The sequence below is a fragment of the Equus caballus genome, chromosome 9 (genome assembly GCF_041296265.1).
Source record: "Equus caballus isolate H_3958 breed thoroughbred chromosome 9, TB-T2T, whole genome shotgun sequence".
Classification (NCBI taxonomy): Eukaryota; Metazoa; Chordata; class Mammalia; order Perissodactyla; family Equidae; genus Equus; species Equus caballus.
Window position 1 is genome coordinate 56,332,507 of NC_091692.1, and position 13,681 is coordinate 56,346,187.

A 13,681-nucleotide genomic window follows, 5' to 3' on the forward strand; every position below is an offset into this window, starting at 1 on the left:
ACAAACTCAGTAAGGACTTGTATCTGCACTACCTGGAACACTATGTGATCATAACAGGCATTCAAATGTATTAATGAATTATCGTTGGGAAGCCTCTATCTAACCAAATTATTATGGTATGTAAGTATATATTCAAAGCATATTAAAAGTAGTTCCTGGGGCCAGCCTGGTGGCACTGTGGTTAAGTGCGCATGTTCTGCTTTGGTGGCCCGGGGCTCGCAGGTTTGGATCCCGGGTGTGGACATGGCACCGATTGGCAAGCCATCTTGTGGTAGGCGTCCCACATATAAAGTAGAGGAAGATGGGCATGGATGTTAGCTCAGGGCTAATGTTCCTCAAAAAAACAAACAAAAGTAGTTCCTGGCTTGATGTCTCTTGATTTTGGCTAAATAAAATTCATATTAGTTGCTGGACAATTTGCCAGTATTTTGTGCTATCACAAGCAGGATAGAGTTCTAAAAATCGGTAAACCAAGTAGTACTAACTAAAATTTTAGAACTCTTTATTAAAAGCAAAGTTGTATTAAGTTTTGAAAATAAGATGTTTTCTGAACATTATGGGTTGAATTAGGTTTGTATTGGAAATACAAAGTACATGCCACTGGGGACAAGGAATCAGAAAACATCCTGAGCCCCTGCTTGGTTTTCCACACCAGCACATGCTCGTTCTAACTCTTAAGTTAATAATAAGCTATGCAACTTTTATCTGACTAGGTACTCTCTCAGCATGCTTTACTGGTGGGAGTCCTTTCAAATAAAACTCCCCACAATTCAGCATCACCAGGGAATTGTTTGGTTTCTCTTTGAGTCACCATTTCTAATAACCTAGGGGCTATTATTACTCTTTGATTAACAACAGTAGACAGATTTGCCTCTCATTGACCCATGTGACCTGTTGACCTATTGTGATTGCACTTGGGAGGAATGCCTCTTTGATAATGGATGAGCTCTTAGCTGCCTCGAAGATGTTAGGTTTCCATCTTGGACTGGGTTTCCCTGGTATCCCTAATTTCCCTTGTATGTTAACTCTTATGGTAACTTGCATGGTAATAATTTGCACAAAACGATCCCCTAGAGACTTAAACCCATAAAATAAGAAAGGAGTCTTATAAGCTGGTTGTGTCTTTTTCTCCCTTATAAAATGTCCATGTTAAATAAATTTAAGCCATTCTGGTTCTGTGGAACAGAAATCTATCAGCTTGGTTTTAAATAGGGTTTTTTTAGTGAGCTATTAGTAACAGAGGAAATGTCTATAAACGCCTGTTTGACCAACGTTTAAGGTGGCAGTGCAAGGGAAGAGATGAGAGAAGGGCTTTCAAGCAAAGCTGGTGATATAGCTCTCACCAGCCTTTGCTGTGCTTTGCAGCTCCCAATTCCTTATCCCCCTTCCCTATGCCCAAGCCATGTCCAACTTAGGCTTTAGGGAATGGAGAAAGGGATGTTGCAGACCAGTGAGAGCCAAAAGAGAACACTGGTTTGTTCAGTTTCATGCAGGAGGATACATAAAGCTCTAATACTGGTTCTGTTACTAGCTTTTCTCAATCAAATAAGATTTAATCAGATTTTTCAGAAAGGAAAAACCCAATATACAGTGCTATACTTTGAAACCACAGTCACAAGGAGACCCTTTCAAAATTCCATAAATCTGATACTAATTAATAGAAACCAAAAAGGATCACTTTCAGCTATGAGCTCTCAAAACTGCTTCTTCAAAGTTTTGTGGGCCATTCTGGTGATTAGGTGATGAAATGCAAGTCAGATATCAGTAGATCATACTGTCACCCAGATTTTGTGGCTAAAATATCTATACTGTGGGTGATTGTCACTTTGCATGTTTTGTAAGTAACCATTTCCTTGTTGAAGGAGACAGTCTCCTTTTGTTTCTATTCTTCCCCCACACGCTCAGGGCCGCCCATCAGGAGATGCCTTTATCCAGATGAAGTCTGCCGACAGAGCATTTATGGCTGCACAGAAGTGTCATAAAAAAACCATGAAGGACAGATATGTTGAAGTCTTTCAGTGTTCAGCTGAGGAGATGAACTTTGTGTTAATGGGGGGCACTTTAAATCGAAATGGCTTATCCCCACCGCCATGTAAGTTACCATGTAAGTTTTTCTTGGGTCTTGGCGCTATTCTACGCTATATGCTGGTAGGTGCTTAAGCTGCTTTCATAACTTTCTGTGCCCCTGGTTCTTTCTGAGGCAGGCAAGGTGGTTACGGTTACATAAGGCTTTCCCATCTGAAATCGGTAGTATCTGGTAATCATTTAAGACCTTGGTTGTGGACACCCATAATTAGAGATGCTACAAATACCTCCTTTCAAATTATATTCTTGCTTTTCCAGTGATAAGCACTTGATTTCTGAAGCTTAGTGTCCTCAAGATAAGCACTGACTCTGGGAGGCAACCTGGCTATGTAGATATTTTAATACGCATTTAAAGGTAAAATAAATATGGCTGGATCTTTTTTTTTTCCTTTCTGTAGCACATTTAGCTTTTTAGAAGGGTGATTTGATGCCCATTTTACATTTTTCAATTTTTTGAGCATTAAGTATTTTTGGAAAGGATAACCTGGGGAGCACTTCTCTTGCTCTCCAGAATATCTGGAATGAGCAAGTTAGTAAAAAATACAAATGCGTAAATAAGTTAGCCAAAGTTTCCACTGGACCACAGGATCAGTGCTTAATTTCAAGCCATGCTCTTGCTCATTGGCACCTGGGTGCAAGCCATCTGGAATCCTGTTTGAGAGGAATAAGCCCTTTAGTTTGGAGACCAAGTTCTGGTTAGTGATTAAGGAATATTTGGGGATCTGATGTTTAAAACTTGAATCTTTTTGATGCAGTTTTCACTTTTGAATAAGACATACCTTGTTAGGAGGCATGTTTTGTGTGTTTAAAGACTGTAGCAACTGGAATACAGTCCAAAGATAACTGAGAAAGTAAACTGGATTATGTACTCGATTTCCAGAAAATGGGGAGTGTTAGGACATCACTTTCTAGTAAAGAGGAATCTATACCAATGTACCTATTTGATAAAGTATTATTCATAGAACATTCAGTGGGGCTTAATCCTTTTTATTCCTTGGAATTTCTAAATGCTAATAGTCCATTTATCTGCTGCTTGCTGTTGGTGAATATGTAAGAGTTGATCACTAATGACTGTCATGTTTTGCAAATTTATGATTAGGCTTAAGTGAATATCCTAAAGTCATCTTAGTCATATGCATTCTGCCCATAAAACACTGATAATGTCAGTGACTTCTACAGTTTCCTTTAATGAAAATCTATCAAGCACATTGAGATAGGGGAATTTCTCTATCATGTGTAACCCAAATTCTTCTGCTGGGATATCCTTTTTCTTCTCTCTCTTCCTGGGGGAAAACTGGTCATTACAGACTTTCTTCATAAGACTTCAGTTTCTTCCCCTTTCTTCTCACAAGTCCTAAAATAATAGAAAAAATTTAAAATGCATTTTTCAAAACATAAAAATAAATTTCTATATCCTTTAATACTTTCCAAAAATTTTAACTAAAATTTGGCTGCTTTTTATTTCAGTGGAAGAGATTACTCATTTAAAAAAAAAAAATCAGAATTCCAATTTATACATGCTAATATTACGCCTGTTCTACTGAACTTTCTTTCCTGCCAGCTCATTTTAGGTGATTGCCTATTTATACAGCAGCCAAAAAATTTACAGAAATTGCGGGATTTTGATCTAATCTGAAGGACTAAAGCAGTTAAAAGTAATTGGTTATTCCCCACTGAGGGGTTTATTAAATTTGGGAAAGAAATTCTGTTAAAGTCTCATTGTTTTGAAGTTTTAAACTTTAATTTGTTTATTTTTTAACTTTTTGAAAAAGTTAAAATTTTAAGGTCAACTCCATTTTTCTAATCTATGAATATGTAAGTCTGATTCTCTTCTAGGAATACTGGAATAGCTGTCCTTTCGTTTGAGGAATACTCAAATCTGAGCAGCCCAATCTGTTTAGTTATCAAAAATTTCTGCTTCTTTGTTTTGAGGCAGGACAGATTGACACTTTCTATATACGTGTCTTATTGGTGTGAAGGACTGTCGGATAATGAATTGTTTGATAGTTTTGAAAGCAGGATATAGGCACAGGCTTTATAATTTTCTATGTGACTTGGGAGCCTCGAATTGTCATTTGCCATTTTGTGGACTCTTTAAGGCCAGGGATCATAATTTAAAAGTTCATCTACATTTGGTATCTAACATGTAGCACAGTTTTTGGTGAATATGAAGGACCCAAATGTTGAATATAAGATCAATATGTTGGTCTTTGGTGTTAGTACTCAATTCCATTGACATAGAAACTCATAAGAAGAGCAAAAGACAATAGAGATTTTCATGTGAAAAGTTATCCTTTGGTCCTCTGGTATTTGCAAAATATGTTAGGTAGTTCTAAGTGTGAAAATTAAAGTCAGGGACCCCAAATTCGGGCAACCTCTCAGTTATCTCTTCTGTTGGGTACAGATGGCCTGGATAGTTGTGTTCATCCCACATGTTAAAGCTGGTGACCAGCAACTGGTCTGACTTAAGTGTGTTATTGGGCCTGGAAGAAGTTGAGTAGCCAGAAGACAAAGGAATTTCATCTTTTCTATTTTCTTTTCAACCTGAGTTGAGTTTTTATCAGTTGACTCTCAGGGAGACTTATACATATATTAATTTGGGTTATTTTTCAGGTTAGATTTTTTTTTTTTAACGCGTGTGAAGATGTAGATTAGCTTCAAAGCCCATCTTCTGGATTGCCTTTAGGTGAAAATAATGCAGAGTTAATATCCTTTTGGGTCAGTTCACTTTGGCACAATCTATGCTTTGGTATAATACATAGTACTGGCAAATAGCATTTTATAGCCTTTTTCATTTTATGTTGTACTGTGGAGTAGATAGCAAGATGGAATAGCAGCATGGCTCTCAACAACAAAAAAAAGAGAACCCAGCTTTTGGTTTAAAGTTACACTAAATGTCAGTCCCATGTTTCTTTCCTCAAAGGGTTAGTTTACGGTACCTGGCACTCAAGATTCGGGGAAAAAAATCACATGTCATGAAATGGTTGAGAAGGCTTGAAAGTCTACTCGATGTTGGTTTTTCCAAATTTCAGAGTAAAAACGTTTCTTTAGGTTGATGGAGTGTGAGAGATGAGATTACTTCTAAGTGATATCTAATCAAAAGGAGGTTGCTTGGGATGATATAAGGAACTGATTTCTTTCTTCAAAATGTGCATATGGAATGGTGACCTTACAGCTTTAGTGCCAGCACATGTGTCAGCTGTTACAAATGTGTCTCAAAGTCTCTCTCTTTGCTTATTTAGGCCTGTCTCCTCCTTCCTACACATTTCCAGCTCCTGCAGCAGTTATTCCTACCGAAGCTGCCATTTATCAGCCCTCTGTGCTTTTGAATCCACGAGCACTGCAGCCCTCCACAGCGTACTACCCAGCGGGCACTCAGCTCTTCATGAACTACACAGCATACTATCCTAGGTAAGGCTCTGATGGAGGGGGAATGAGGGACAGAAACAAAAGACTCCCTTGATGGCCAGTGCCTGAGTTCACAAAAGAACACTGTCGGCCACATTGAAGGTTAGCAAGGCAGGTAACAGCCTCTGGTCGTATCTGTGACCAAGAAAGTTGTTTCAAGACAAACTGAAATAAGTTTATTTTTTAACCATGTAGTATTGACAGCATGATCTTTTAGGTTACCTATGTATACAACTTTCCTTTTTTCCTTTTCCTATCTTAGGGCCATTAGTGAGTAGCACAGTAATCACTGTAATAGGATGGCAGTATCATGTGAATGAATTATAAAATAGGAAAATACGTAACGAGAATAATTATATTTTTAAGTAGCATGAATTCATATGTCAAGCCACAATAAATGCAAATTGTTGTTTTAAATTTTACAGGGCTTGTATTCTTTCCCCTCTAAATCTTAACAAACAAGTCCAGAATGAGATTATTCAATATATTTTTAATCTGATTCTTTTGAGTTGTGCTCAATTTCTGGGAGGCAGCAGGGTATAATGGAGAGAAAGTTATCAGTGTGGACTTAGGAGACCTGAGTTTTAGTTTCATCTCTTCTTCTAACTGGGACAAGTCACTTAACCTTTCTGGCTCTTATAAAATAATGGGAGTGGGGGGCCAGCCCCATGGCCAAGTGGTTAAGCTCTTGCGCTCTGCTTCAGCAGCCCGAGGTTTCATCAGTTCAGATCCTGGGTGTGGATCTAGCACCACTCGTCAAGCCATACGGAGGTGGCATCCCATATGCCACAACTACAATATACAATTATGTGCTGGGGGGCTTTGGGGAGAAGAAGGAAAAATTAAATCTAAACAAAACCTTTAATAAAATGATGGGATTGGTCAAGTTTTTGGAGTCCTTTCAGGTCTGAATGCCTGTGATTCTAACTTGGATATATAATGACTTCTCGTTCTCAATTTTCTTTTCAAAAAATTTTTAAAAAACTTTATTTAGGGGCTGGCCCCATGCCTGAGTGGTTAAAGTTCGGCATGCTCTCCTTCAGTGGCCTGGATTTACAGATCCCGGGCACGGACCTACTCCACTCATCAGTCATGCTGTGGAAGCATCCCACCTACAAAGTAGAGGAAAACTGCCACAGATGTTAGCTCAGGGCTAATATTCCTCAAGCAAAAAAAGAGGATTAGTAACGTATGTTAGCTCAGGGCAAATCTTCCTAATCCAAAAAAAAAGCAAAAAAACTTTTTAGCAAGTAACCAGTCACTTTATTAAAATAAGATTTTACTTTGGCACAAGCAATATTGCTCAAAATTTTAAAAATTATACCAGGCCTTATTTTTTCTTCTCAAGCTTATTTAGACTAAATCTTTTGAGTACATCCAATATGTAAGTGAAGTTTTTGATAAGTGGCCTGGAACTAACCTATCTGATCCCTACAGTTGCTGTGCCACATTGTTATTTTCTTCTCTCTCCATCTATAGTTTTCCATTAGGGATAAAGAACTTTGGAATCACAGCAATGAAGTTTGTAGCCACTGTTAATTACATTTGTTTATTTTTTTAGGAATTTTTAAAACACTGATTAATGCTATTGGAGATATTCTTTATTCTACTGGGGAACAAGAATAGGGAGAAAGCCATGATAATCCTCAGCATGAGTAATTGTTCATGGTTGAGTGCCACGTCAGGCACCTAGCCCAATCCCAATCTGTCACCTTCTCTGGATTCTGTAAACAATCACTTGCAGGTAGTGGATTCTGGTTATAAGAGCAATCTTTGTCTACCTTTCTTACACTATCAGAATGTCAGGAATGGAATGCACTGTGCCACTGGAAGCCTGGTGCACTTTCTCTTGCCTACAATACATTTGCAGTGTATCCGGTTTCACCATTGACTTGCTATCTGGACAGTGTTAAAAGAAGGGATCTCTTAGAAATAGTTTCCCATCACAGTGAGATGGGAACTCATGTCTTGAATCGAAGCCCCAAAGGCAGGAGAACCTGACATTTGTGGTTTAATGATTCCTGTAACTTTGGGCTCCTGACTGTACTTAATTTTTTTCTACTAGTAGTTTTAAAGTTTGTAATGTCCCCTTTGTTGAGTCTAGGAGTGTAGAAGTGTAGTGGGTAAAATTAGGCTCCCATTTTACACACCTCCAAGTCCAGTAGTAATCGCTGTTGGCAGTTTAGTAACACGCATATGTGTCTGCTTCTAAATAATGTGGCGTACTTAACATGTACTGCCCCCCTTGTTCTTTTATTTTTTTTTGTAACTTGCCAGCATGTCATTGACTTCTTCCCTAAGGAATATTTATATATTTACCTTACTCTTCTAACTTCCACATGATGTCCCAACAGTGAAAATACATCATAACTTAACAATTCCTTTATTTTTAGACAACTCATTTCATTTTTCTCTATTAAGTAAAGCTCATATTCATCTTTAAATACTTATATTTCTGGTCAAATACCATATGATCTCATTCAGAAATAGAAGATAACAACAAACACACACGTAGAGACAGAGATTGGTTTGTTGGCTACCAGAGGGGCAGGGCGGAGGGGGGGGGGGGGGGGAAAGGGGTGATTAGGCACATGTGTGTGGTGATGGATGTTGAACATCACATCACCTGCACAGAAATCAAAATACATGATATATACCTGAAATTTATATAATGCTATAAACCAATGTTACTGTAATAAAAAAAAATGAATAATCTATTTCAAGCTGAAAAATAATGCTTATATTTCTGTAGGATGATTTTACAGAAGTGGAATTTTTAAATCGAAGGTCATGTGCATTATATTTAAATTGATGCTTCCAAATAACCTCTGATTTGTTTCATTAATGTACATTTCCCTAATTCTAGTGAAATTACCCACACAAATGCATAAAAGTGTTCAAACATGGCACCATGCTGTTATACTGTAAAATCTGGAATAATTTAAAAAACAAATTCCAAAAACAATAAAAAGATTTTATGCTTTTGGCAGAACACCGTTAATCTCTAACCGCACATGACTATGTGTCTTTTGAGGCTATTGGAAAACTGTTATGTAAATATTCAAGGATATTGTGGCCTATTCTTTGATAAGTAGGAAAGGCTGAGATACCATACTTTAGGCTAAAAAAAGATACTAAATCAGAGGCTTTGGAGTTTGTCTCTTTTTAAATTAAAATTTTTTAATTCCCTCCACTTTTTAAATGAAATATGTCAGTTTGACTTCATATTAATGCAATGTGTTCATTAATTTAAAACATCAAGATGTTAACGTGTTTTGCAGATTTCTGAAACCATGTCCTTCAAAAAAAGTGATTGGTTCTAACTGTTCTTAACTTTCGATTTAACTGAACAAACTGTTATTTAGTACCTGTGTGTGTGCGCCATATTGGGAATAGTAGGATTAATAGGACCCGGACACTTTCTGGTCCCAAGTAGCTGACAGAGTTCGTCTCTGCGAAGTCAGTGACTTCAAAGGACTCCTTCAGCTAGGTGGCATTTGTCCTTATTTATTTCCTCTAACTTGTTATATTTGAAAATTTGGAGATAAATTCTATAGTGGGCATTGCTCCGAGAATATAGTATCTTTCATCATTAAGGATTTAGGTTACTTGAGGAACATTTAAGGAGAAAATGTGAACCAAAGAATTGGTTTTCATTTGTTGTTAGATGAGTTTTTAGCATTCTAGAGGAGTAGGTGTGACAACAGCATGTTGAAGAGCAAGTTCCTCAAGTGGTTCTGTTTTCTGCTTATGGACCTTTTTTTCCTTTCCTCTCTTGGGAGAAGATTTCAGTTACCCAGTATCCCAGAGCATAGCCTAGGATACAAAAGAATTAGAAGAGGCTCTCTGTTCATGCCCACCTGCTCATCACTCAAAACTCTGTTATATCACACCCTTTCTCTCCCATTACATAAAGCCCTCCCTTTTATTCTGATCTCTTATTTTTCTCAGAAAAGAATATTCTCCCTTGCATCAGAGCTGTAGCACAGTTGAGAAGCATGCTGATTCTTCAATTAAATGTCATCTAATTTAAGGAAAGAGGGACTAACGTAAATGCCTTGTATGCATCACCTCACCTTTTGTAGGACACTAGACATTAACAAGTAACATGACATTGAACCAAAAAAGATGGCAAGGGATATTTGACTTTCTTCATGAGTAATGCGTCATTTGCATGCCTATTTGAAAGGTTTATGGTGGGGGGAAATTCTTTTTGCCTTGGGATAACCATTTCTTGTAAAATCAGCTTATTTCTACCTAAGCAATGAATATGAGTATTTAGTAATATTGAGGCCTTCTGCAGTGTTTGCTTTGTTGTATAATGTTGTATTTTATTCTGGAATTCTTTGCACTTAAACCACAAGGATACTAAGCCTCTGAGAGATGCCAGCATTTCTTATTTTGAACACTTTGCTTTCTAGTTCAAGTTTACTTTTTCTATTTGTGTTTTTAATAAGTATAGGTATGCTTATCTTTAATAAGATATGTTCACATGCAGTTATAACAAATAGTACAGAGAGATCCCATATACAATTACCTAGTTTCTCCCAATAGTAACATTTGGCAACCAGCTTACTTTCTAATTTACCTGTTGAAAGTTTCCTAATAGGACTAAGAAAAAATATATCCTTAGTATGGGGTTATATTCGTCTTGGTTAAAATTTTTTTTACAACTTAGTACCACAAATGCAAACTGGAATTCAGCATACAATGAAATGATACTAGAATATTGTGATAATGCAATATCAAGCATTATATTATTGTAATTCAATTGTAATATTGTAGTAATGAAGAAGAGTCAGATAAGTTTTGTTGGTGGGGATGATTGTCACTCAGTTTTTCAGTTGGGATGATATTTCTAAATGATGTAACCAAGAAGAACTGCTGTGGGCAATTCGGTCTTTCCTGTCAGTCAGTGAGAAATCAGCATAGCTTCCATAGAGGACATAGTCACTTGCTAGTCTAAGGACCTTATTCATATAATGAGCAGTTCCAGGAATTAAAATGAAAAAATGCCTAAAATTCTTCTTCGCATTGCAGAAAATTATCAAGCGCAGCAAACCTCAAGGAAAAATAATCACTCAAACACCTTATAACATTATGATATTATGATATAACATATAATATGTATCATTTTATATTATGTTATATATATTACCATTATATATATTATTATCTTGTATATATAATATATATTATGATATTAACAATATCAATATTTTGCCAGTATTGTTTCATTTATTTCCACTGTTTACCCTACAACACTCCTACTCCCAGAACATTTTAAAGCACAAGACCTAGAGATCATTTCTTTCACCTGCTATTATTTATGTGCCAAATGTATCTTTAAATTAAGCACCTTATTCTTAAAGCATTAATGACTTTAGTTAAAGCAGGAGAACTTAATAAAACATGTGTCCAACCTTGATAAACAAAATAACCCTACTTTGCCTCTATTGCCCCATTTAAACATGTCCTTTGTCTGTCTTTACGAGATTACACTAAAGGAAGCCTAAAGGAAGAATTGAGATTTGTCTGTGACTTTTGTTCAACAATGCAAATTAATGACTTTTGACTTTGATTTTCTTTACCGTATGTTGTGTCTTTTAAAATACCTCATTTTTTGGTCTTTTTAATTTCACCAAAAGCAAAATGGCTTTATTAGGAAACATTTTCCATTGAAGTTTGAAATAATTAATAAACAGTCTCTGAAAAGACAGCCAATAATAACCAAGAAGTGGGAAAACAGTTGCTTCCAGAGAGAGGTTCCGATTTGTAAAGGTAAATGGTGTAATGGAGTCGTGCTACTTGCTCTGTATTTGCACCTTGCCATGTTGTCTCTATTCTTATTAAAAAATAAGACAAAAATGCATTTCAAAAACAGTGACCCAAAAATACCTTCAAAAGTAATTTTTGTAAATGAGCCCCTCTGGAAATTGTCTTCTTTTGTATCTTTCCCAAGGAGAAAGATGTCCATGGATCACAGTGTGTTTTGCTTGCTTTCTTCATCTAGATTTTTTTTATCAAGACACTACGTTTTTTTCCTAAACATGTAAGAGGATCAGCTATGCTATTATTTTGTACCTTGAGCAACAAGATTACTTTCAAAATAATTTCTAGTATAGGATTCAGTTTTCAAATTAGAAGTTGGTCTTTATCAGGGCTATCTTTGTTTTGAGTAAGCAGTCTACTATGTTTTTGGAGCATATTATAACTGTAGTAGAGGGTTACTTTTTATAATCTTTGACATAACTGGAGTAAATTTAAGTTTAGCTACCAAACTGTTCTGAAAGTACATAAATTTGCTGACTGTTTAGGTGAAATAGATCCTTGAAAGATTTCTTTATTTGTTCCTATGTGTTTTTATATTTGTTGGCTACTTAAACTTTCTACAAGAGATAGATGCACGTATGTAGAGAAGCTTGTCTGGCCTTTAAAAAGCTAACAGAAATCCAGGATCCAGATGTAGTAATCAGTCTGTGGGCAGCTGCAATATTCACAAAGAATGCTAAGTTAACCTTGAGATTGTTGATGTCAGATGAAAACTTAAAGTTCAAAAATTTCCTCCGTGAAAGTTGACTCCAGCCTTCACACTTGCCAGGAATGAAACAATATTTCTCCTTTTACTTCCAAAATATATGGTCTTTGCAACGCTAGAAGTTTTAGTGAATGTTAGTACAAAGCCTCTGTGCAGCAATTTTACAAGGCATTGGAAATAGATTTCTTTCTGCAGGACTTCTCAGAGTGCTTCCTATGTTAATGTGTTGTGACTCATCCAGAGGGAAGAATACAGTTCTCTGATCTTCTTTCACTTAACCTAATTCTCTAACAGGATAAACTTTGATCTTCTCTTCTATAGAGAAATGTGACAAGTCCTCAAATTATGAATATGATAACATTGTGTTACCAATGTTTAGTAATTTCTAATTATTAAGTAAATGAAGAAGGGTATGATGAACTTAGTTTTCAATAGTGTGTATTATGAGTGTTTAGATATGGTAGGTATCATGGCCCCCAGTATTTTCATATACCTTTCCTTGTTCTACAAAGAATTTTGTCACACTTATTAGGATGTGTTGAATATTATAAAATTAGATGAGATAAATTAGGATCTGGGAAAATATAGGATAGGAAGAAACATTTGGATAGTCTGGCAACAGAAAATTAGACAATTAAATTAATAATTGGCATAACAGTCATGGCCTCTGCCCAGGTAGTCAGACAAAAGGAAACTTAAATTGCAAAACTCATAACTTCAAAGGAAAGGAAGTCATAACTTCTCAGCGAAATAGTTTTTCTCTACATTGGGTTTGAAAATTTTTACCTAAATATGTAGAGAGGACACGGAGCGCTGCAGTGGAGGAAATCGTCATCAACTTTATAATACATTCAGTCACTTGTTTCGTTCAGCAGTTTCTTAACGTGATCTCAGTGCAACTTGCTGAAGGAGCCTCAGCAGTAATGTCTTCACGGCTGTGATGCTCTGGCGGTTTTCTGAGTGTAAAGCTTTAGAAAAGCCCCTCTCGTGCTATTTACTGTTTCCTTCATTTCCTCCCACCTCCCCTCAGTTCTTTGTTCAGGCAACCCCAACGGGCTTTCTCATCAGCTCACGTACACTCCCCTGGTTGGTTTACTTGAAGTGATACAATCTCTTCAACACTGTGGGACTTTTGGATTCAGTGTTAAATTGACTTGTTCATTTGGCCCTAACCCTTTGGTTCCTTTGTAGTCCTATCAATTTGTGAACTTTTGTAGCATTTGAGTAGAAGTTACATTATTGACATCATGCACACCTGAGACGTTGATAAATACTGGTACTTGAGAATCTGAAACCTAACTAAAGATATTAATGGAAGTGAGAACCCAAAACAGTGACTAACAATTGAACATAAAGATTAGGACGAGCTACTGATGTGGCCTGGTTTTGATGGGCAGCTCTCTTTTATTCTCTTATTTGGAGTGAGGATAGAAAATTTCCTGTTTGAATTCCTTATCTATCTCTAAACCACTGCCATAAAGCACACACATGATTTTTATGTTATCCTTATTCTGTGGTGTCAGAAAAATCCATACATACTTTGAAGCTATTCTTGTGTTTAAAGTTGTATCCCTTATCCTATAACATACGGCACTCACTAACATTCCTTAAACTACGTGCAATCTGAAAAAGACTAAGGTTTTCTGATAA

At 36.4% G+C, this 13,681-nt stretch overlaps 1 protein-coding gene across 17 annotated transcripts in view; it reads left to right on the forward strand.

Moving 5' to 3' along the window:
• Positions 1–13,681, forward strand: part of ESRP1 (epithelial splicing regulatory protein 1) — a 56,746-nt gene that overhangs the window by 26,308 nt on the left and 16,757 nt on the right. For 5 of the 17 annotated variants that reach the window (XM_070222336.1, XM_001915021.6, XM_003365649.5 and 2 more), the window contains 2 exons: positions 1,906–2,092; positions 5,328–5,496. In XM_070222336.1, coding sequence (XP_070078437.1) covers positions 1,906–2,092; positions 5,328–5,496 — 356 coding nt within the window. Of the gene's footprint in view, positions 1–1,905; positions 2,105–5,327; positions 5,497–13,681 lie in introns of all 17 variants that reach the window. The other 12 variants (XM_005613206.4, XM_005613203.4, XM_005613204.4 and 9 more) reach the window with 3 other exon arrangements.